The sequence below is a fragment of the Gigantopelta aegis genome, chromosome 4 (genome assembly GCF_016097555.1).
Source record: "Gigantopelta aegis isolate Gae_Host chromosome 4, Gae_host_genome, whole genome shotgun sequence".
Lineage (NCBI taxonomy): Eukaryota > Metazoa > Mollusca > Gastropoda > Neomphalida > Peltospiridae > Gigantopelta > Gigantopelta aegis.
Window position 1 is genome coordinate 46,762,179 of NC_054702.1, and position 25,385 is coordinate 46,787,563.

General features: G+C 33.1%; 1 protein-coding gene across 1 annotated transcript in view; it reads left to right on the forward strand.

The window, feature by feature from the left end:
* Nucleotides 1–25,385, forward strand: part of LOC121369862 — a 27,736-nt gene extending 2,351 nt beyond the window's left edge. The window contains exons 3-15 of the mRNA XM_041494938.1: nt 10,246–10,475; nt 10,918–11,024; nt 11,963–12,052; nt 12,377–12,712; nt 14,346–14,451; nt 14,943–15,078; nt 16,156–16,334; nt 17,710–18,554; nt 19,797–19,912; nt 21,008–21,076; nt 23,441–23,564; nt 24,909–25,014; nt 25,288–25,385. Coding sequence (XP_041350872.1) covers nt 10,246–10,475; nt 10,918–11,024; nt 11,963–12,052; nt 12,377–12,712; nt 14,346–14,451; nt 14,943–15,078; nt 16,156–16,334; nt 17,710–18,554; nt 19,797–19,912; nt 21,008–21,076; nt 23,441–23,479 — 2,253 coding nt within the window. The 3' untranslated portion in view covers nt 23,480–23,564; nt 24,909–25,014; nt 25,288–25,385. The remainder of the gene's footprint in view (nt 1–10,245; nt 10,476–10,917; nt 11,025–11,962; nt 12,053–12,376; nt 12,713–14,345; nt 14,452–14,942; nt 15,079–16,155; nt 16,335–17,709; nt 18,555–19,796; nt 19,913–21,007; nt 21,077–23,440; nt 23,565–24,908; nt 25,015–25,287) is intronic.

The window sequence follows — 25,385 nt, forward strand, 5'->3', positions numbered from 1 at the left end:
ATGTGATGATTGGCGGAGGCTACAAATCACAGACAAGTCTAGTTTTGTCCTGTACTAACAATGTCAGAATACATTACTGTTGTGGTACAGATTAGAAATATGCAGATGTCATCACCAAACAGTGTCACATTGATGGTGTGGGGTGGGATTTCTGTGCACTACAGGACTCCTTTTTACAACATACATGGAAACATGACAGGTATCAGGCATAGTGATGACATTTTGCAGACTTTGGTCCTTCCATCACTTCAGCAAATTAACCCTAGTATCCTTTTCTAAGACCACAATTCCTCTAGGTAGAGTGGCAGGCTATATACCAGCATTTCTTTTGGTGTTTGATAACACTGTTGACCATTGAGAAGTGGTTTCACTCGTTACTGAATTGGTGGTGACGTGTGGGACTTTGGCTTTTGACTTCTGTGTACTCAGTAGTCTTAACATTTTCCCCATGTCTCCAGTGCTGATTTGCATGCACTTGTTACACAGAATTGACCAAACATTGATGATATGATTTTTCATTGATCAACAAACTGTTTGCAAAACTGACATTAAATTATATGACCCATAACTTGTTATGAGTAGTATACATGTGCATTATGCTGCTTTACAACAAGATCATATGTATGCTTACTTCATCTACTATTTACGTTATAAACTGTTGAACCACATTTATGTCAACAACGTAATGTATTACAAATTTAAGGAAATTGCGATTCACAAGTCAAAAGATTTAGGCTACCCTTCCATTAGTGCAGTTCTTGTCGCGTAGCTAGCCGGTAAAAACTTGCATTTTTGGTTTCAGTTTAATTGAGAGAAAAAAAACAAGAAACCAATTTCAAAAAAGAAGCCAGATGCAGATTTTATAAATGCTACCAAAATTATTGTTTTGAACAGTTTGTGTCTAGTGTTCAAATACCATCAGTGACTATTTATGTTGTACAGAGAAATGGTTGAAAACTCAGGGAAGACTTTATTATCAATTATGAATAATTATTACATAAATCAACACATTCATTTCTACCTTTCAGCAATGGTACATTACCCAACCAAAACTTAGATCTTCCAAAAATATTCAACTGCATCTATTATTTCCAAAAAGTTAATTCTTCCTGAATAATTTATAATAATTGTGCTAAAATGTAAAATACTTATAATACATCATGAATTTTAATGTAATTGTGCTAAAATGTAAATGGTTTACAGGCAAACACAATAAAGGGTAAGGCATATATTTTGTAAATTTTTAAGCAAAGAACTTAAAAAGTTTTTGTTCCACAAAAACATAATTAATATATATCAGACATGTACAGGAATAGTTGTCACACTGTATATGCATACTTCAAATTGAAGCGTAGTAGTGAGACAGTATAGGACACCAGCTTGTATTTTAGGCTGAACCTTCAATGAAGGTTTCAGTACCTTTGTTATTACAAGATAAAACTACACAAACAAAAATTATTTCTGCCATGCAGATTTACAAAGCTGACATGAATAGTCTAAAAAACAATTAATAAGTATTGCACTTATAATCAGTTGGAACCTTATAGCTGCTGAATAAAGAGGGTTCCTGTAAATATATTTCATATGCAAGTGCATTTAACCTTAATATCATTATATTGCATGCAACAGAATTTTCACTGTGCCTAATAATCAAATGCAGAAAAAATCCTGATGATCTTATAATTATTTTTAACCCCCCCCCAAAAAACCCCCAATACTTTGTATTTCATGTTCATCAAAATCTATAAAAATAATATTTGTGGATGTATTTGGTAAAGTGTGTGTCTGTGAGAGTGTGTGTGTCTGTGAGAGTATGTGTGTGTCTGTGAGAGTGTGTGTGTCTGAGAGTATGTGTGTCTGTGAGAGTGTGTGTGTCTGTGAGAGTATGTGTGTCTGTGAGTGTGTGTGTGTCTGTGAGAGTGTGTGTGTGTGTCTGTGAGAGTGTGTGTGTGTGTCTGTGAGAGTGTGTGTGTGTCTGTGAGAGTATGTGTGTGTCTGTGAGTGTGTGTGTCTGTGTGTGTGTCTGTGAGTGTGTGTGTGTCTGTGAGAGTATGTGTGTGTCTGTGAGAGTGTGTGTGTCTGTGAGCGTGTGTGTGTGTCTGTGAGAGTATGTGTGTGTCTGTGAGAGTGTGTGTGTGTGTTGTTATTAACTGATCCTTAACTTGTAATGAGTAATATATTATGTAGGATGACAAAAATTGGCTTTAGAAAAGATTTCTTTTTCGCCATCAAAAAGAAAATAGAGCTTTCAAAATATAACATTTACAAACAATACCAATCAATCACAATTATTGATATATTTAGCACTATATAAAATATTTTTTTATACAACACCCAAGTAATCAGTTCCAATGTTTTGGAAACTTTTTCTTATAATTTAGAATGGACTAATATTATTTTTAGTCTTCTTGTAAGAGATGGAAGTTTCATGTAAGTCATAACAAAAGATTATACAGTGAAACCCCTCAAAACCGGACTCACTATAAACTGGAATTCATCCAAAACCCAAAGATATTCAGTTTAGAGGGTTTTCACTGTAATATTAGTTTAATGCCATCACAGAAGTCTGAAACAAACAAGCTGTTTCCTTTCTGATTTAGGTGTACTCAGTCACAGTAGAATGATCTTTGTATTTGTCTGCTGTTTTTGAAGAATTGTGGATGATCAATGTATCCACCACCACACCTTAAAACAGCAGATCTGCCAGCACGGTTCAGGCGCTGACACATCATTACACACTGTTGCTGACGATAATTTTGACACCTCTGCCAATGTAAACGTGGCAGGGGCCTACTCCATACCAGCTTGCAATTTGAAAGCCTTTCAATTGCTTTAACACTGGCAATTGTATCATAAACTCTGATAATGAGGTTTCTTATAGATTCTTGGCCAATGTTGTTTGCACCAACATGAAAAATTATTAAATCAGGGTCCTGGGATGAAGATGAAAGGACCCATTTGATATGTCTTTCAACATGTTGCATCTTCATCCCAGGTAACCCTAACCATTTAACACTTGACATTGGGAATCATGGTAGAGCAAAAATGTGATTCGGCTCTAGCAATCAAGCTGGAGCCAATTATCCACACCAACTTTCGAACACACCTCTCTCCTTTGAACTTATTATACCTTTCAACTGGTTCTTCATTATCGCTGCTTGAATACATTGCTAAAAAACAATGACACAATTAACAATAGCGGTGGTTTTCATCGACTTTTAGCCCAAGTTAAAAAAAATATATAAAAAAAACTGGGAAGGTTGACAGGGATTTGTTTACATATTCCAGTTATACACTTAGTGTGATACTTAGAAACTAATAGCAGTGGTTTCAATCGACTTTAGTATAGATGGAAACATGCGGGTGACTTTTGATATCCTCGGCATTGTAAAATCGGAATTTTAGCCCAAATTAAAAAAAACTATAAAAAAAACTGGGAAGGTTGACAGGGATTTGTTTACATATTCCAGTTACACACTTAGTGTGATACTTAGAAACCAATAGCAGTGGTTTCCATCGACTTTAGTATAGATGACAACATGGAGGTAACTTTTCGTATGCTCGGCATTGTAAAATTTGAATTTTATCCCAAGTTAAAAAAATATATAAAATAAACTGGGAAGGTTGACAGGGATTTGTTTACATATTCCAGTTATACACTTAGTGTGATACTTAGAAACCAATAGCAGTGGTTTCCATCGACTTTAGTATAGATGGCAACATAGGGGTGACTTTTGATATCCTCGGCATTGTAAAATCGGAATTTTAGCCAAAGTTAAAAACATATATTAGAAAAACTGGGAAGGTTGACAGGGATTTGTTTACATATTCCAGTTATACACTTAGTGTGATACTTAGAAACCAATAGCAGTGGTTTCCATCGACTTTAGTATAGATGGAAAGATGGGGGTTACTTTTCGTATGCTCTGCATTGTAAAATCAGAATTTTAGCCTAAGTTAAAAAAATATATAAAACAAACTGGGAAGGTTGACAGGGATTTGTTTACATATTCCACTTATACACTTAGTGTGATACATAGAAACCAATAGCAGTGATTTCCATCGACTTTAGTATAGATGGCAACATAGGAGTGACTTTTGATATCCTCGGCATTGTAAAATCGGAATTTTAGCCCAAGTTAAAAACATATATTAGAAAAACTGGGAAGGTTGACAGGGATTTGTTTACATATTCCAGTTATACACTTAGTGTGATACTTAGAAACTAATAGTAGTGGTTTCCATCGACTTTAGTATAGATTGCAACATGGGTGTGACTTTTCGTATGCTCGGCACTGTAAAATTGGAATTTTAGCCTAAGTTAAAAAAATATATTTAAAAAACTGGGAAGGTTGACAGGGATTTGTTTACATATTCTAGTTGTACACTTAGTGTGATACTTAGAAACCAATAGCAGTGGTTTCCATCGACTTTAGTATAGATGGAAAGATGCGGGTGACTTCGTATGCTCGGCATTGTAAAATCGGAATTTTAGCCCAAGTTAAAAAAATATATAAAACAAACTGGGAAGGTTGACAGGGATTTGTTTACATATTCCACTTATACACTTAGTGTGATACATAGAAACCAATAGCAGTGATTTCCATCGACTTTAGTATAGATGGCAACATAGGAGTGACTTTTGATATCCTCGGCATTGTAAAATCGGAATTTTAGCCCAAGTTAAAAACATATATTAGAAAAACTGGGAAGGTTGACAGGGATTTGTTTACATATTCCAGTTATACACTTAGTGTGATACTTAGAAACTAATAGTAGTGGTTTCCATCGACTTTAGTATAGATTGCAACATGGGTGTGACTTTTCGTATGCTCGGCACTGTAAAATTGGAATTTTAGCCTAAGTTAAAAAAATATATTTAAAAAACTGGGAAGGTTGACAGGGATTTGTTTACATATTCTAGTTGTACACTTAGTGTGATACTTAGAAACCAATAGCAGTGGTTTCCATCGACTTTAGTATAGATGGAAAGATGCGGGTGACTTCGTATGCTCGGCATTGTAAAATCGGAATTTTAGCCCAAGTTAAAAAAAAAAATATAAAAAACTGGGAAGGTTGACAGGGATTTGTTTACATATTCTAGTTATACACTTAGTGTGATACTTAGAAACCAATAGCAGTGGTTTCCATCAACTTTAGTATAGATGGAAAGATGGGGGTTACTTTTCGTATGCTCTGCATTGTAAAATCGGAATTTTAGCCCAAGTTAAAAAAATATATATAAACAACTGGGAAGGTTGACAGGGATTTGTTTACATATTCTAGTTATACACTTAGTGTGATACTTAGAAACCAATAGCAGTGGTTTCCATCGACTTTAGTATAGATGGAAAGATGGGGGTTACTTTTGATATCCTCGGCATTGTAAAATCAGAATTTTAGCCCAAGTTACAAAAATATATTAGAAAAACTGGGAAGGTTGACAGGGATTTGTTTACATATTCCAGTTACACACTTAGTGTGATACTTAGAAACCAATAGCAGTGGTTTCCATTGACTTTAGTATAGATGGCAACATGGGGGTAACTTTTCGTATGCTCGGCATTGTAAAATTGGAATTTTATCCCAAGTTAAAAAAATATATAAAATAAACTGGGAAGGTTGACAGGGATTTGTTTACATATGCCAGTTATACACTTAGTGTGATACATAGAAATCAATAGCAGTGATTTCCATCGACTTTAGTATTGATGGCAACATAGGGGTGACTTTTGATATCCTCGACATTGTAAAATCGGAATTTTAGCCTAAGTTAAAAACATATATTAGAAAAACTGGGAAGGTTGACAGGGATTTGTTTACATATTCCAGTTATACACTTAGTGTGATACTTAGAAACTAATAGTAGTGGTTTCCATCGACTTTAGTATAGATTGCAACATGGGTGTGACTTTTCGTATGCTCGGCACTGTAAAATTGTAATTTTAGCCTAAGTTAAAAAAATATATTTAAAAAACTGGGAAGGTTGACAGGGATTTGTTTACATATTCTAGTTATACACTTAGTGTGATACTTAGAAACTAATAGTAGTGGTTTCCATCGACTTTAGTATAGATTGCAACATGGGTGTGACTTTTCGTATGCTCGGCACTGTAAAATTGTAATTTTAGCCCAAGTTAAAAAAATATATTTAAAAAACTGGGAAGGTTGACAGGGATTTGTATACATATTCTAGTTGTACACTTAGTGTGATACTTAGAAACCAATAGCAGTGGTTCCCATCGACTTTAGTATAGATGGAAAGATGCGGGTGACTTTTCGTATGCTTGGCATTATAAAATAAGAATTTTAGCCCAAGTTAAAAAAATATATTAAAAAAACTGGGAAGGTTGACAGGGATTTATTTATATATTTTAGTTATACACTTAATGTTACACTTAAAAATCAATAGCAGGGATTTGTATCGACTTTTAGTATAGATGGAAACATCATTTAACATGGGGATTACTGTTGTTTGCTCAGCGTTGTAAAATCGTAATTTTAATCTGTTTGAAAAGTAGATTTAAAAAATTGGAATGTTGAAATGGGTATGTATACCGTACCAGTACTTAGGAAATCCAGAGGTTTCTACTAAATTTAGCATAATCCATTAATAAATTTTTTTAAAAATCAAACATGTCGGTAAACATTCACATGAATGTGTTAGTTTTTAACGTAGAGACTGTAATGCTACTAATTTAATGCACCTAAGATTGAAGACAAAACTGTAATGCATCTACTATGTGTAATACTATATTAATGTACGAATAAAAATGATAATTGTCATTAGTACCTTTGTTTACCTATGCTGTAGCCTGTAACTTAAGTGTAAGTGTATTAATAATTTCTTAGTGGCTGCTAGAAGATGCAGGAAGTACTGAAAAGAATATACCAATTGATAAATGTGAACATTAACAAAGACTATTTGAGTACCGTATTTTCCCCACTATTGGGGTATTGAATTAACCATATGAACTGGGTATTGCATTAAACACTACAAACGATGTAGTGCTAGGCCTGGATTCGAACTCCAGACCATCGGGACTGTAGCCGATCACTGTATCCACTCGACCATGCAGTGGATCAACAAGTGAAATTGCATTTTAATACTTATAAATCTCATAGGGTGTATTTTGACGGAATGAACCGAACGTGTACGGAATAAAACGAAGATTTAGTCCCATGATGCCTCATTCTGTCTTCTGTGCTATATTTCTTCCAAAAGCACCATCAAAAGCACCCGTGTGGAAGAAATTTTATACAGAATAGTCAAAATGTCTAATTTTTCAAAGGTAAAACATAGTGATACTGGATTACGAAATATAAACTTCATGTTGGTTTTACAGAACAAATTGTTTTAAAATATATTGTATATAACTATCGCTAACCCTAACCCTAACCTTAAACTAATTCCAAGAAATATTTCTTTAAAATAGAGGTGGGGAAAATACGGTACTCTTTCCGCCAGCAGGATGTAACATCTCGCGAAATGCGATTTTAAGCCACGCCCTTTTTTGTAAGCCACGCCCCATGGCACAAAGTAGTCGAATTTCTTCGCTTGAATTCTGGCCTCGGACCACAATTAATTTCGCTATATGTTTCTATATAGCCTTAGTGGCTATAACATTTTTATTAATATCAGCAGGCCCGTGAAGTTTTGTATGTACCTTTGCCTGCATGGGGGACACATACCCTGAAAAGGACAACCCCTTTCTCCCAGCATATTCATGATATTGGTTTAAACAGACACACCCTCTAAAACAGGCCGGAGTACACCCATTTTACACAAAAAGCACTACTTTTGCATGGGCCGGAATTACCACAAACAAGTCTTCAATGTCAACAAGTTACACATGTTTACAAACTACATGCTATCCCCTGTCACTTCAGTCAAACAGTTGCCACTTCATAGCTGTCTGCCATGAAATAATCACAGTCAAACAGCAGACTACTTGCGCGGTGAAACTTCCGGATTTTGGACAACCAATAACTGTAATCTGAGGCCTTCTCCAGTCGAAAAAAATTAACATGATCGACAAGTTGTAGACAATTATGTTCCAGGATGATGCCAGTGCTAACGAGTTCATAAACAGTCATGAAGTTAATACGATTTCTAAATTCGTAAGAATAAAGAGTCGAAATCTTGGAGTGAAAGGTAAATATATTTATACTTAAAATTAAAATTCGATGTCCACTGCTAATTTATAATAATTATAATGATAATCATATTATTATTTATAAAAGGGAAACCATTGTAATGGAAAAATTATATTTTCAAAAGTTTATGTATCATTACATGATCACAATGATGCTTACAATCGGCAAAACCCGCGAACTGAATAGGCCTAGTCAAGTTACTTATAAGTTTTTTTGTTTTTTGTTATAGAATAACAAGGCCATAATAAATGATAACCACAAAATATGGTCACAAAATACATGTACATATGGCTGACATCTGCTAGGTTATGCAGTGTTTTCCGTTCATACCCAAATTAATTGCGGTTAATTCTGAACTATACAAGACATGTGTTTTTGCTTTATTTTGGTTCATGTGTAGAAAAATTATTTTTCATTATGGTATGGCCTACACCACAACCAAAATTGGATATGCTTAAAATTTCTTGGCTGTTCAAAAAAGAGGCGAAAATTGTTAAGTTGGGGGAGGAGGAGGTGAAATGATCCAGGGTAGATTTCTGTTTTGTATGTAAAACCGGGGACCAGACAACTGGGACCGGGGGACATGTTTTGATGTTTATCGTTTCGCACTCATGATTCAAGATAAAAAATATACAAATGACAATATGATTTTGTTTTTAAAACACTATCAGGAGGCTATATCCGCAAGTGTTGTTACAAAGATAAATCAATTTTGCATGTTTTTTCTGGGATCATCTCCAATGTTTAGGTCACCGACTGTAGAACAAATTATTCGAACAGCGGAAGTAACCACTACTCGCTGTTCACAGAACTTTATTACACTCAGGCCGTTATGCAATGGCATAAAAGGAAAATACCTATTCTGATTTTGACAAGATGGTTTACAGGAGGCTTCAAATAATATGAATACATTGCTTGGTTCATATATGCATACAAATACAGTACATTATAAAGATATCTGTATTAACAATATAAATACATGATATTACATTATAGAGAGATGTGTATTAACAATACATAATATTCTACAATGTAAAAGAGTAGAGATATATATTGTAAAATATAATTGTTCAGAATATTTTAGTTACAACTGTACTTTACAATTCTTGATATTACAATATATATACAGTAGATATAAATATTTAGTGCATTTTAATTTTTATAAACATGTATAATTAGATGTAAAAAAAATAAAGTTTGTGCTATTAATAAATAATATGTTTGACATTTAGTTACTCACTGTATTCCGGTATATTTTACACTTGTGTAACACGATGTCACTAATTACTAAATGAGTTTATACTAATGATTAATGGAAATAAAATATGTTTATATGATTTTATAATGTTTTATTAGATACTTTTAAAAAAACCACACATAAATGACAATAAATGTGATATAAAATAATATAAAGCACTGACCTGTGATCGTTTTACCGTAAATATTTTAATTTAGGATTCACTTTAATGAGGTCGACTTTATCTGACATTAAAACAAATAAGGTTGATTTGTTGACTAACAGACAATTAATTTTAGAATAAACTTGCAGTCATATGCATGCTAACTAACTATTGTTATCATCATTGTTGTGTGTTCAATTAATCACTGAGGAAAGAACAGTCTCTTGTAGGTCTCTTTAAATTTAGCATCATGAAATATTTGTGATTTTTGTGGCCTCACCGAATTCGTCAATATTTTATGGTTGTTAAACATTTCCTACAGTAGCCCAAAAGGAAACTGATTGGTTACAAAAGGGTAATACATAAAGCAGAGACCGTTCTCCCTTAACCACCTAATGTTTTGACCTTTCAGATGTTTCAAGTCTCAAATGGCCCATCATATTTCCAGATATTTTCATTTAGTTGGCATCAATTTTTAGTACCACAATTAAAACAAATCTTAATGTTGCCGTGCATTGTAATCGCATGCAAAACAATATCTTAAAATGACAGATTACATTTAAGATGTAACAAGTGTTCTCCTTATATATATATATATATATATATATATATATATATATATATATATATATATATATATATATATTGGCTTGTTAAAATCTACCACCAACCATTTTTTCCTTTTTAGTATGCAGGGTACCGCCAACCACTTGACACAATTATAATACAGAAGATACATGAACTGGCTGATGATGGCCTCAGGAATGTCTCTCACATCAAGAGACAACTTGAAGTTTTTGTTGAGAAGGATATGATTAGCAACTTCTGTGACCTCAACATCCAAAAGAGCAACAGGCGGTTTTATGCCACTAAAAAGGATATACGCAATCATCTCCACCAGGCTGTTACAGCTTCACGGTAAAGATTTATTTGGAGACACCTGTTTGAAATATCTGTATATAAGAACATTTGAACCAAATTGGTTTTACTTGGCAGTGTTTCTGCTAGAAAGAAATTTTTGGGTATGGCGATATGAAATTAAATGCAACAACAGTCAACAGGGGGTATGGGGGGGCCTCCCCCAGAAAGAAAATGGGTTACGTTTAGGGTTAGGGTTAGAAAATCGTACAGTAATGATAAGAGTCATTAATTTTGTCAAAATTTTAAATAAAAATAAAAATGTGGGTATGGCACCATACCCGTTTTACCCTCTGGCAGAAACCCTGCTTGGTTGCTGGGAACAGTTGCATTCTCTAGACAGTTCCTTTGTTTTGTAAATTGTTTGAGAATGGTGCTTTATTTTTGGATAGGAAAATTATTGAAATTTATTTCTGACTTATTGCAATGAATATTATTACAGGAAAGTAACTGGAACAGTGTTCTCGCTACTCCATTTTGCCTCCTTCCTTTCACGTTCTGGCACCCTCCTTTATTTTTCTGCGCACCTCTTTATTTTTCCGCGCCCAGGTATATTTTACAGCACCTATCTTTGCTATTTCCAAATGTACACTTTTTTCCACACAAAAATAATCATCATTCTACACATTGGACATCAAAGGAAACAAGTCGCGTTGTGTGTACGAAGAAGCAAAGTCTGACAAAAAACTTCAATAGCTTACAACAGTTACTGTAACGTAATTTAACAGTATTTTTAACAGCCTCTATTTTGTCCCATACCTATATCCATTTGTATGTTTGATACATGCAATATAAGTTATATTTTATTTGAACAATGAAAACATTTTATTTGTTATCAACACAACAATCTCCGACTGAAAAACCACTTATTTGGCACTTTCACAAAATGAGTCATCGTGTATTTCGTATCAACTTTTTTCTACCAAATAATGAGAGCCAAAATAATGTCTTTCCACAAAGTCAACCAACCAACACACAACGATATATGGTAACCAAGCTTTCCCTTTTTTTTTGAAAGGGCGTGGTGCCGCACGGCCGCCCTCCTTTAATTTTCACCCAGGGAGAACACTGCTGGGAATTCAGTTTGTTTTATTAATTGTAATCACTTTTACTGTTGAGATAATGATGTGGTTAAGTCGTAATGATCAAAGCCTTGATTAAATTAGTGGGTTACTTTGTTTACTGGAAGTGATGTACATTCAAGCCAAGCATGGTCAGCCAGAAAGACACACCAGGAATAATTGTGGGTGTTTTATTAATTATAAAATTATGTGTTCTTCATTGGTTAAAATGTCTGTTTATGTTGGGGTGCCACGTACAGATCTTTCCAACACATAAGGCTCATATTTTACTTGAATATCTCTTTAACATTCACAAATTTGTGTCCATTACATTTCCTATTTTTAAAGCAACAAGTTTACTGTACATGTTTGGTTAATATGCACTATATGCTACAAACTTTTAACTTTAATCTATATTTTTTCCAGATTTAGCGACGATGATCAAACGAACTTACTGCAACTTACAGATGCTTGGAAATCCAACAAACCAGCTGATAGGTTATTTTATCGTGCTGCGTAAGTTAATCTTATTGTTTTAATATGCATGTGATTAAATTTAATTTCTTTGTCTGTAGCATTGGTATCTTTGTATCAGAGTTTAATATGTGATGATGAAACTGTAATGTAATGTTATATATGTTATGTATTTGTTTCCACTCAAATTCAGACCATTACCTGCATGTATATTGAGATTCTTCCTTTTTGTAATATCTAAATATGTATATAGTAGATTTCTATGAACTAATCAAGTAATGCATGTCTCCTGCAGGTATTCCAAATTCATAGAGAACATTATACAGTACTTATGTGGGTTGTTTTTTTTTGTTTTTTTTAATTCAGAGGCAAATGAAGCAAATGAACATGATCCGGAAAGTTTTCTGTGGATCTTCCAGTCTGAATTCCAGAGAAAAATGTTGAACAAATATGGTGCTGAAATTACATTACTGGATGCTACATATCAAACCACAAAATATGATTTACCTCTGTTCTTCTTGTGTGTTTGTAGCAATGTGGGTTACATGATTGTTGGAGCTTTTGTGATTGGTAAAGAAACCAAATGTAACATCCAGGAAGCATTAACTATTATAAAGAAATGGAACCCAGACTGGTTTCCAGCATTTTTCATGTGTGATTGTGACCATAGAGAAATAGCAGCACTGGAAAGTATATTTCAAGGTAAAACGATCGATTTGTATTGGCTTTTGTTGAAAATATTGTTCATTGTGCAACTTTATGTTTGTTTAAATTTATATATTATTAAAATTATCTCTTTAAAGAATTTCAATTGAGTGTTTGGACAAACTTCAACCGAAATTCAATTCAATGTATACTGTATATCTCCACCCATAAGTTAATTTTTATTCATCAGCTTACAAAGGTGTTAGAAAATTATACAAAAAATATTACCGTTTTGAACTCAATATTGCAAGTTTTTATTCTTGAATTATGATCAGTGTTTATACTTAAATATTTGAATATGACAGTTTCAATTTTTATAGCTTAATTTTTGGCATTGAATTGGTTTTGTTAGAAACTCTGTCGTGGGGAAGACCAACAATCTCAAACATCAACACAACAGTGTTAACAGTTCACTTGGCTGAAATCAAAAGTATCACTCTTTGCAAAACTGTAGACGGTACCAACCACATTTATTCTGAAATCTGGTCAGTCCAAAAGTTGTACACTGACACTTCCATGATCAGCCTTGTGCTTGAAACATGGGGTACCTGTAAAAAAAAAAGTACTTGAATTTTGTATGGAACTAGGGTAGTCATAGACACTGCCCGTAATCTCAGAAATGAGCAACTTGACCCCCAATTTTTTCTAATTCACTTTAAGGGTGAAGGGTGGTAGTATTTATATCTATGGTGTTTATGTCAATTGATACGCTGCAGGTAGGAGTTTTAGTCACATATATTACTATTGTCGTCTATGGGATTTGATTTGGTAGCATACATCCTAGAATGTTAAATTGTAAAGTGGTGGATACTAGTACATTCTACTTTCAGTTTCACGTTGCATATCTTATTGATCTATTGATAAATAAAGTAACTTTAGTATTTCATTTAACAAGAGTTAAATTTATTTTGTTTACCTCACCACTAGAACACATTAATTTATTAATCATCAGCTATTGGAGAAAATCTACTATATTTTCTATCAGTAGCAAGTGATCTTTTATATGTACCATCAAACAGACAGGGTAACACATACCAAGGCCTTGGATATACCAGTTGTGGTGGTGCACTAACTAGAACAAGAAAAAGCACAATGGGGATTGATCCTAAACTGACCATGCATCAGGCGAGCACTTTACCAGTGGGCGACAACCTACCCTCTTCATTTACCAAATAGAAACTACCTTAATATCAAAATATTACAATAATTCCATAACACAGATAATATTTTCTATCATGGAAAATATTATCTGTGTTAAGGAATTATTGTAATATTTTGCAAACAATAAATATAATTAAAAACACCATTAAAACACATATGTTACAAGTTTGGCAATAATATTTCACATACGGTGTTAGCTATTCATAGTTCTTATTTGCTGAAAATATAAAATACTTTTTCAGTACCACTTTTGTCTTGTGTGCATAGCAGGATGTAACCTTGATGGATCCATTAGCTGTTTTTCCCCTTCCAGAACAAAGAATGCCCCATGACCAAAGGCTCCATGTGTGTATGTGCTGTCTTTGGCGAAGTACATTGCTACTTATTGTGGTTGCAGCTTTCCTTTGTATTATATTATCACTCCTACTATTATTTTCTCGTTAAACATGTAAATTGTATGTTGTTACAGGAACCCATGTGTACCTTTGCGATTTCCATAAATACCAAGCTTGGCAAAGATGGCTACGGTCCAAGAAAAATGGAATTGGCCAAAATAAAGATGACATTCTTAAACGGTATATTTTTGTCTATTGTGACACTTTGTCAAGAATAATTATTTACCTGGCTTCATCAATTATAAACAATACAACATCTCACCCTTAAAAGAGGAAAACAATTGGAATAATTTGGTTAGTTTTTAAAGGACAAAGTTTTGCAGAAAAATGGCTATTATAATACTACACCTCTCACAAATTTCAAGCAGACTAGTTCAAATAATATACATCAGATTTCTGATCGGGTGAAACAAAACGCTTCTTTTCACATTTGTCAAAAAATTTAGGGGCAGGCTGGGTACAATTTGACAAAACTGTAGTGTGTTCACTATGGTTGATTCAAACCTGATGCATGTAACAGGTATTTGTATTGCTTGAAAAAACCACATACTTTTCACTAAACTGCATTAAATTATATTTTGCTTATCATATAAGACCAGTTATAAATTAATGTTTGTTTTGTTTAAACATACATACATGTACTTAATATATGAAATTTTATTAATGTTCAGATTAATGAAGATCTCCAATGCACAGACTAATGAAGAATATGAAATTGAAGTTAAACATCTGAAGGAAAGCAACATATTCAAAGACAATTTGGCTTTCCAAAATTGGATTTCAAAACATTGGTTGGCAGAACATACGGTAACACCTAGGCATTGAATTTTTACCTTTTGTATGTACATTTTTACGTATGTTTGTAATTTGCCTGTTCAGCCAAAATATAAATTTTAATGATATAATTATTTTTGAAATGATAATCTAGTTTCACCTAAAAATTAAATCGATAATTGTTTGTTTACTAAAGGGACTATCGTGAATGTAGCCATTTAAGATGTTTTCGCTCAATATAACCTTTTGATATTATTAACATTTAAATTTAATTTTAATTTTCTTGCCTACAATAGCAATATTCATATAGCCAAGACATTTATGATCATTCCAGGGTTTGAAATAGCGGCCTGTGAAAAGCAATCCATTTTTTAGACCTGATAAAAATTCACCTGCTAAAAATAAAAATTAAATTGCAGGTCATTTATCAAGACACAGATGTATATACAATCATCACATCTTCTACTTACCTGAGGCTGAGCTTGTGATTCTGTTACATTTTAATGTTATAATGCTCTAAAATACATCTCAGAGGTAATAATTTTCCACACACTGTTTCAAACCCTCCACTCACCCTGTACTGTCTTTATTTCCAGCAGGACATTTTCATTCTTAGCAGGCCTGCCAGTGCACCACGAGTGGTACATCAAAGGCCGTGGTATATGCTATCCTGTTTATGGGATGGTGCATATAAAAAATCCCTTGCTGCTAATCGAAAAGTGTAGTCCATGAAGTGGCGACAGTGGGTTTCCTCCCTCAATATCTGTGTGGTCTGACACCATATGTTTGACACCATATAACCGTCAATAAAATTTGTTGGGTGCATCGTTAAATAAAACATTTCCTTCCTTCCTCCTTTCATATTTCTACTATTTTTTAAGTGTTTATGCAGTCAGCCATTTTCATTATTTGATTTGGTCAGTTTTGTGGGTGGTTACCTTGCTAATTGCAAGTCTTTGAATTCCAGATGCTGTTTTTATATTCTGTTGCTGGCGAAAATGATCCACGTTTACAAAATATTTTCTACTTATTAGTATTAACATATACTTGATCTGTTAAATAATTTTTCTAGTTGTTCTGATATTTAACTGAAACGTTTTTGTTATTCAGAGATGGGTATATTGCTTCAGAAAGAATATATTTAACATCCGTGTGAATACAACAAATGGTTTGGAAAACCAGCATAAGCTGCTGAAGGAGAATTATCTACGGCAGTTTAGTTTGGGGAAAACATTGTCATCTGCATTATCTGTGCTGGTAAAAACATTCACACCTGATATTGAACAAAGGTGAGATATATGTTAAAGATTGTAGATTTAAATAACAGTGATAGTTATTAATCGTCCAGGGCCCTGTTCCATGCAGTGATCTTAGTGCTAAGATTGCTTCATGGAATGTGGTCCAAATGTTTAAGTCATGTACACTTGTAGAAAAAGATTTGGGTTGAAATATACCCATAAGAATTGTTTGTCATTCTGTGGAAATTTATCGATGTATAACAGTCACAAATTGTATAAAATGACAAACAATTCTTATAATTACAAACTGCACAACTTATTTAGTTAAAACTACACATAATTCATAAATCAATTTCTAATGGTCTTCCCATGATCTGCTTACGTAATGACTTCCCATTTGACGTAATGACTTCATTTTCTGAGGTGTTTAGTTTAAAATCGTACACTACGCAATTTTATGCAGTTTGTGACAGTTGCACATTGATAAACAAAATTTAAAATGACAAACGGATTTCAGGGAATAATGGACATTTTTTTAGAAAATAACTGACAATTTCTGTAAGTTTGCTCACCCAGAGCTAGCCCTGGATTTTATATAATTATAAAGACAGGAGCTTGTGTAGAGGGTGGGTTACGGCAGTCAAATCCTCCCCTTGATCAAGCAAATGTTCTCCTTTTTTTTCAATACTTTTCTTCCAGGGAAGCATGTCTGATCCCCTAATAAATTTCGCTAGCCACAGTTTAGCCCCCTCCTCTTCTAAAATGTATGCACAAGCGCCTGGAAACACAATATTTAGTTAAAATACACATAAATCAGCTTCTAGCGTCCTTTCCATGACCTGTTTTACATAATGATGTCCCAGCTGGCGTAATGACGTCATTTTCTGAGGTTTATCGAAGGATAACATTCAGTTTTTCTTTGACGTCATCCAATGAGAATTGAGGAAATCATATAAATGCGGAAAGTTTTAATTTTAATTTTATAAATGTCTTTGATACATTGATATAAATGTCCACACAAATAGATATAAAAATTACATGCCTAAACATTGTACTCTTTACCTTTTGTAATTAAATATTAATTCCATTTCCTATTATATGTCTATTGTAGGCCTAAACTGATCTGAGAACTAAATATCTCTTTAAAATATTGAGTGACTAGAATACCTAATCTAATTGTCCAAGACTAAATTTGGTAAACTGTTTTCTTTTTCAAAGGTGCTAAAACACGTGGTTTATTTTCTGTGGAACTATAAAATACTATTATTATTATTATTGAGTCACTATTTTTAGAGAAGCACATTACTTTTAAGATGTGTGTCAGAGCTGTAAAGTTTTATTAATTTTCATATTAGTATATCTCATTTTTCTTTTCATTTTTTCTTGGTAATTAAATTATTGGGTGTTTTCTTTTTCTTTTCTAAAGATACATCAGACTGAACGTGATATGTATGAATGAATACTGCAAGTATGATGATGGTATTCCAAGTTTCCTAAAAAATCGCCCAAGACTATTTCTGGATCACTGCCTTAAAAGGATGCCACCTACTATTCCAGAAATAGGAGATGACTCAATTTCTTCTAATGGTGCTGGATTTGTTGTATCAAATCCAGCTTCTAGAAATACCCACAGGATTGAATTTGGTGAACAAATGCCATCCTGTTCATGTATGGACTGGAAGAAGTATCACTGGCCATGTAAACATCTCCTAGCAGTCTTCACAAAGTATCCTGATCATGGATGGGATTTCCTTCCAGAAGGATATAAAGAACAGCCAACACTTTGTTTGGACAAAGACATCATAAACAAGGCAAAGGGAATTGCAGAAACACAAATCCTAGAAGAAACTCAACAACAAATCAACCTATTGCCAGATGACATTTATCAAGACAAGTCTGAATTTCAAATCAGAAGAGACTGTTTTGAGTTATTAAAATGTATTACATCCAGACTCTATTGCATTTCGCCAAGTGAGGATCTGTGCATAATAAAAAACAAACTTATGGAAATTGATGAACAAGCTGATAAACTGACACCCACACTTGCTGGCTTGCCAGTCAGGAATGTATTCCAAAGAGCTAAGAAAAAGAAAATGTTGCACATGAAACTGGATATGAAAAGGAAGAGTGCGATCGATAGTGTCAAAGAAGCCATGCTTGAGAAGACCGTAACAAATCTGACTGAAATATACCAGGAAATGGCAGACAACAGGGTCGAAGAAGGACTACATGTACATTCAGAAGACAGCAATTTGAAAAGTTGTGAAAAAGGTTGGTTTTCTACAAATAAAATACTTTTTTTTATATGAATAATTGTAATACATAACTGTTATTTCATGACTTGGTCAGGCACATAATTTTTTGTTAGACGACAAGTGTCGGTTGCTACAAAGACAGTTGCATGGATTGTAATATACAAATAGCCTGAACAAATCACAATCTTTTGCAAAAATGACATGCAAATTCACTGTAGATATTATCCACTGAAGTACCATGACAAATTTATAATATGTTATAAACTGAAAATGGATTCTTTTTTTTTTTCTTTTTTTTTTTTTTTACTTTTTACCTCCACTGTGACATACAATGTACATCAGCAGAGCTTTTTTTATATAACAGTTTGTCTGTAGTCCATCCATCCATTTGAAGCCTATCTTCTACAGTTTTGATTGCATTGTTCTAAAACAAGGTACAAGTATCCTCTGAGTCACCCTCCGAAATTAACAGACATATATTTAGGAAGGTTTTGGTTTTTTTAAATTGAAAGTTTCAAAGTCCATTTTCTGCAGGACTTTTGATTGGATTGTTCTGAAACTTGGTATTGTGATTCTCTAGAGCAGTTTTCACAAGCTATTAAGCAGTGTTTCTGCCAGCAGGGTTAAAGGGTAAAATTATGTACCCAAAAATAATTCTACGGTAAAATTACGTACCCAAAATAAATCCTTTTTAAAAAAAATTGGGGGCCATACAGTCCATATCAGTCTCACACTTTGAGGTTTTAAGTCTTCAACAAAGACTTGGAGAAAACATGTCCTTTTGTTGAAGCAGCACATTCTCTTGAACAAAAATAGAAAGTGAAAAGAAGTCCATCTAAGCAATTCAGTAGTGTACAAAAAGAAGCACTTTCTAAAATTTAAGAAATACGGGACTGTCACTGTGTGTTGTGTGTGTCTGTGTGTGTGTGTGTCAAAGCAGTATTAATTTGGATTAAATTTGAATTTTTAAAAATGTTTAAATAAAAATTTAACATTAAAAATGTAAGTCGTGTAGAGTTTTGATTGGATAGTTCTAAAACTTGGTACTGTGAATCTCTGGCAGTCTTCACAAAGTAATAGAGAAATATTAAAATTTCACATTAGATGGTATTTACAAATTAATTAATTATCTAGTACTTAATTAATTGAAAATTAATAGCAGGTTTCTTTAGGCCGTTAGGCCTCTTGTTTTAGTTCTGTTGCATGTTCATGTCTTTTTATTACTAATGGCTGTTACATTTTAAAATTAATTTTGTAGATGTGCTTAAGATTTGGGACAGAGCATTGACGAATGGGAGTCCTTTGGGCAAAATTGGACAGTACATTTTAACTGATACGTCGATTCAGTGTTTGCAGACATGGCTGTCAGATGAGGTCAGTACATGTGTAATAAATTTACTACTGTAAATAATTTACAAATATGCAATTTTGTGTTTACGGCTGTTGAGTATTTATTTAAGGCTATAAGATAATCAACATTAATATAAAAATCCGAAACAATATTCATAAAAATGGTGTAGATATCTATGGAAGAATCACATTTATGAAAGACGATGTCAAAACATATTAAAATTAAATATGCACACTCATATCTTTGTGTAGCTGAATGATTGAATTATGGTGTAAATGTAAATCATTAAAACAAACTGGAGAGAGCCATGGCTTATGATCAGTAACAATATGGGTATGGATCATGTATTACACTGATAATTATTGGTAGAAATTGTTCTGCACAAGTTTATAGTGTGCATGATTTATACCACTAGATCGCTGCACAGCCTCGGGGTATAATATGCTTGTGCAATATAAACCCGGGGCAATAAATAACATGGCAAAACAACTGGTATGTGGTTCTGTCTATGTATTGTCTAGGGCTGTATCCGTATAATCATCATTTTAGTTGGTTTCATTTGTTTACTAAAATGTAGTAACTTGTGTACAATCACATGAATGGCAGGATGCAACTTATCAAAACATGTCTTAGTAATTGGATCAACTCAATACTTCATGAATTAAAATCAATGTGCTCTAGTGGCATCGTTAAATAAAACAAACTTTTTTCATGAATTAAAATGAACAGAATTTTATTGCTGAAGATTTTCATGAAGGTGTTTTAAATAGTAGAACATAAACATACTACCTTTAAAAAAGGTATCTCATTCAATATTGAAATAAAATGTTATACAATAATGTACGTTATTTCATAAACATACATTAAGCATACATATTGGGCCAAATTTACATGTAACTACATATATTTACAGTGCTTAAACATCTGTGTTTAACATAAACAGGCTTCGTAAATTGGGCTCAAACTTTTGCTTTTAAATCTCAATATGAAATTCCTGCTATTTGTAGTGAATGTTTTTACCTTTTGAATGTATGTTAATTAGAGTTGTCAAGTTCAAGTATCATCAGTTTGAATAAACGTTCATGGCTTAGAATTAAACATGTCTTTTGTATAAATAGGTGGATGTTTACAGCTATGAACACATTATTGGTGCAATCAATGAGAATGGAAACCACTGGACACTGATGGTATGTATTCCATTTTTTATGAAACATTAGTGTCTCTAGTTTGAATGGTGATCAAAACATTCTCTGCCTAACTAGTATGGACTTGCCCTGTCTTTTTATTTCACAAGGTAGTCTTCTTGGAGGTCCACACACTTTTTTCATTGGTGCTGCAGTGCCTAGAACACTCTGATGAAGCAAGATTCTTCCTGCAGGTGAAAAAACTCCAAAGGTGGAAATAACATCAGTATAAGTCGCATAATGCCTGCCAGCTAATTCCTTTTTCATGTTAGAAAGTAGATGGAAGTTGGATGGTGCAAGATCTTGGGAATATGGTGGGTGATTGATAAGCGGGTCATGCAATACAACCATGAGAATCACAAACGTGTGAGCAGTTGCATTGTCCTAATGGAATAGAATCTTTTTTGTGTAACATCTGTCAAGGATGGCACATTGTTTGGGATGTTTTGAATTCTTTCTGGTGATATGCCTACTTTATTGGCTGTGTACTGGGTGATGCATGTGTGTCATGGTGTGTCATGCACATGGACCTGGTTAGATCAAGAACTCTTGGATCATCTCGTGTTTGTATGAACACTATGCATATATGTATATACATGTGTCAGTCTGTATAATGTGTTTTGTACATTCACTGTGCGTATATACTGTGTGGGTATGCATGTAGCTATTTTGTAATATGATTTGGAATTTCCTTTCTGCAGATTATTTTACCAAAGAGGAAAAAGATTTTATATTTCAATCCTCTTGGTGAGACAATAGGCTCAGAACAAAAGCTACTTCGTAATTGGTAGTAAGTCCCTGTTTTTGGATTATGTTGAAAGATAACTTTTTGTTCCTTTTTTGTTTTTGTCTAAACCAGCAATAATTTCTAACAAAAGCACTGAATAACTTATTAACTATACACTTATGATAAAAGCAGTAAGAGAGGTTATGTTTAAATGTAGCATTTAGGCTTTTTTTACTATGTACATGTATACAGATTTGCAGAAATGGAAAATATTTAACTAGCCCGCCGGACCAGAACCAACTACATTTTACTAGCCTACCAGAATTTCGATTAGTCTGCCAGTCTATAGAACAATATATTATTAACAATGTTATAGTATACAGGGTCTTCCCTTCAAATGAAATGTACAGATATATTGACAAAATATTATTAATAGCAATAAAGATGTTTTGGCCATGTAGTAATTTTGTTTTAAATAAGGATTGGAACTGCATAGGGGTGTTCCTGTTTAAAAAGCCACTTCATCATTTGCTAGACTAATGATATTATAATGCAATAACAAAACACCACCAACATACACCAAATAAAACCCATACCTCTCCTAGTTTGGTGTCACGATAGACTATATGGAGAATTGTGAGTGTTTTATTGGATATTTGTAGCTATTTCGAGCCCCAGTGATGTTTACTTAATACCACAAAACAAAAGCAGGAAAGCTGAACAGTTGTTTTGCTGGAACAGTTTGTATGAATTTGGTACATATGTAAAATGTATTTAAAAATACTATTTTATTAAACTGAACATATAAAATATATGTAATAAAACAAAACTTCACATTATCTTTTCATATATCTTTTCATATATGTATTTATAAACTTGTACAATAAATAGAATGTGATTAGGTGACTATCCAATAAAACTACAAAAGTAACCATGTTTTCATTGCATGGTTCATTACAAATTTGTTTACGTTAACATTTTATAGCAAAACATTGTTACTAATATCATCTTCAATTTACTAATTATTCACATTCCTTTCAGTAAGCAGGGCTAGTTCTGCCATTCACCAATTGCAAATTTTAGGAACAACTGGCAATTTTTATTTTTTATTTGGCAAAACAAATTCATGTGATACTTGGGTAAAATAACTGGATTTGCATTTTTAAAAGATAATTTGGCAAAATGGTTTGCTCACCCATAGCTAAACCCAGTAAGGTCAGAAAGTACTAATTATTTCATTTTAACATATTGACATATTATTAACGAAACATACAACTGTTTTGTTTAAATTTTATTACTGGAAGTAGTAGTATTTTATATCAAAATATTACAATTAGTACCTCGTTTATAATTCTGGATTTCTCAGAATTAACATGGAACATGGCGAAATGTACAGATAAATGTTCACTTTGTTTATTTTTATCAAGCTTCTCCCCATTCTTCAGGGAAGGGAGAAGTCACTTCTCCTACATTTTAAATTCTAGATTAGGGCCTGTAATATTACAGGATCATAATGCATAAAAATACATCGGAAGCATTCAGAATTCGAGCAAATATTCATTTCACATTCTGGTGATACATAAATTAATTTGTTTACTTATTTGATGCTTATAATTTGTCATTATTTATTGCATATTTAGCTAGTTCCTGAGGAGAAGAGTAAGTGCAGATCTAGATGAACCTCCAATCTGTACGTGGGTAGTTGAATCACCTGAACATGCCAAACAAATGGAGAGTCAGTCTTGTGGACTTTATGTCCTAAAGGTAAGCAAATACAATGTTACGTATCAACATTATTATCCATTGGTGTTCAATGGCTAGTTTATATTTATTATTGTTCAAAATAGGCTAAAATTCTTGCCTTAAGTTAAAGAGATTATCCTGAATTGGTGGCCATTAAAATAGTGAATTATTATGTTTACAACTGGGTAATAAAACCTAAGAGACATTTTGAAAATTAAAGCACTATATTAATAAATACTTACAGGTTTAGGCATAAAAAATATTTATATTCTAAGCAAGAAAATATAAGTAAGTTATATATAATGTTCAAAATAAGTAGGGGATATTTAAATATAATAATATAACAGAGATGTATTAATTTTTTATTGCAATATTAGTTAATAGTAAAACACAAGCACTCATCTGGGGATTGGCATTAAAGATTATAGCCAAGATAGTGATGTAGATCCGGAGGAAACACAGATAGGCAACAGGGGTGGTGCTTGTCAATTTGACGTTTTCAATATTGGCAGATCGACAAGCATGCACGAATCCGACGTGGCATGCTCCTGATTAAACATCCAATAACTTTTGTTGAAATGTTGTAAAGAATGTGACAGCAAGGTTATGATTTAGTGTTCCAGTAACAAACAAGAAAGAATATTGCCACTGTGTGCACACAACATACACACAAATGAAGTGTTCAATTTCAAGTCGGACCCTTTGCTCTGCAACATCACGTCACTTGCTTCTCGATCAAAACAATCAGTGTGTTTTTTCATGTTCTTTGAGTAGGAACATTAACGCACATTGTGCACAGTATATTAGCCAAACAGATATTACAATGGCTACAACAGAGCTTCTAGAAGTTTTATAAAATCCACTAGCCATGGGATCAGTAATTTTAAAAATGTACTAGCCACGATTTAAAATTGACTAGCCCTACTTTACTTAAGTTAAGATTATTTTACTAAATAATAATAATAATCAGATATGTCACCTAAAAACACTTAACATTGGGGGTTGGGGTGGGGTCAGGATATTCATATTTACAAAATAGACTTAACTGCAACATTTGATCTCCCTTTTTTTTCACTAGCCGTTGGGCATGGCAATAGTAGTTATTTACTTGCCCAGCATTGAATATCACTAGCCATGGGAGTGGGGCTACCATAATCTAGAAGCCATGCTACAAACTCGGGATAGTCCATTATTAGTAACATTAGTAAACTGGAAGACAGAAGCTGCAAACTGACTTAGCTTTTACATTACACATTCTTTTCTTCAAGGTTTAATTAAGCATCTGTTTAAAAACAAGTACATTATACATGTCACATTTTTTATCCATTAATTTTATAATTTGTATGCTTCTGAATTTAATTACAGCTATCTGAACACTATTTTGATGGCAGAAGTTTGTTGTTTTCCATGACCAGTGCAGAGATAGCAAAATACAGAAAAAGTGTTGCAGCTTATTTGCTGTCAAAGTTAGGTATGTATTAATGTGTTTATTTATTTGTGTAATTCCAGATTATTTTATCTTTTCAAATTTGATTATTGCATCTTTGCAAATTTAAGGTAATTGATTTCAATAAAAAATATATATTAATGCTTTAAGTATTTTAATAATACATTTGTTTAAATCCCAGTTCATTGCTATTATTATTATCATTATTATTTTTTAATATCTGGTGTATAGTTCATTACAATTGTAATATAAGGTCCATTCAGAATAATCTTTATCACTAAACGTTATTTTTTATAGTGCCGGTCAATGATGATATTACTGTAGTCGCCCAATACAAGCTGAGGAAAAAGACATCAACGGTAACTTGTACATTCTACACTGTAGTGTATTAAAAA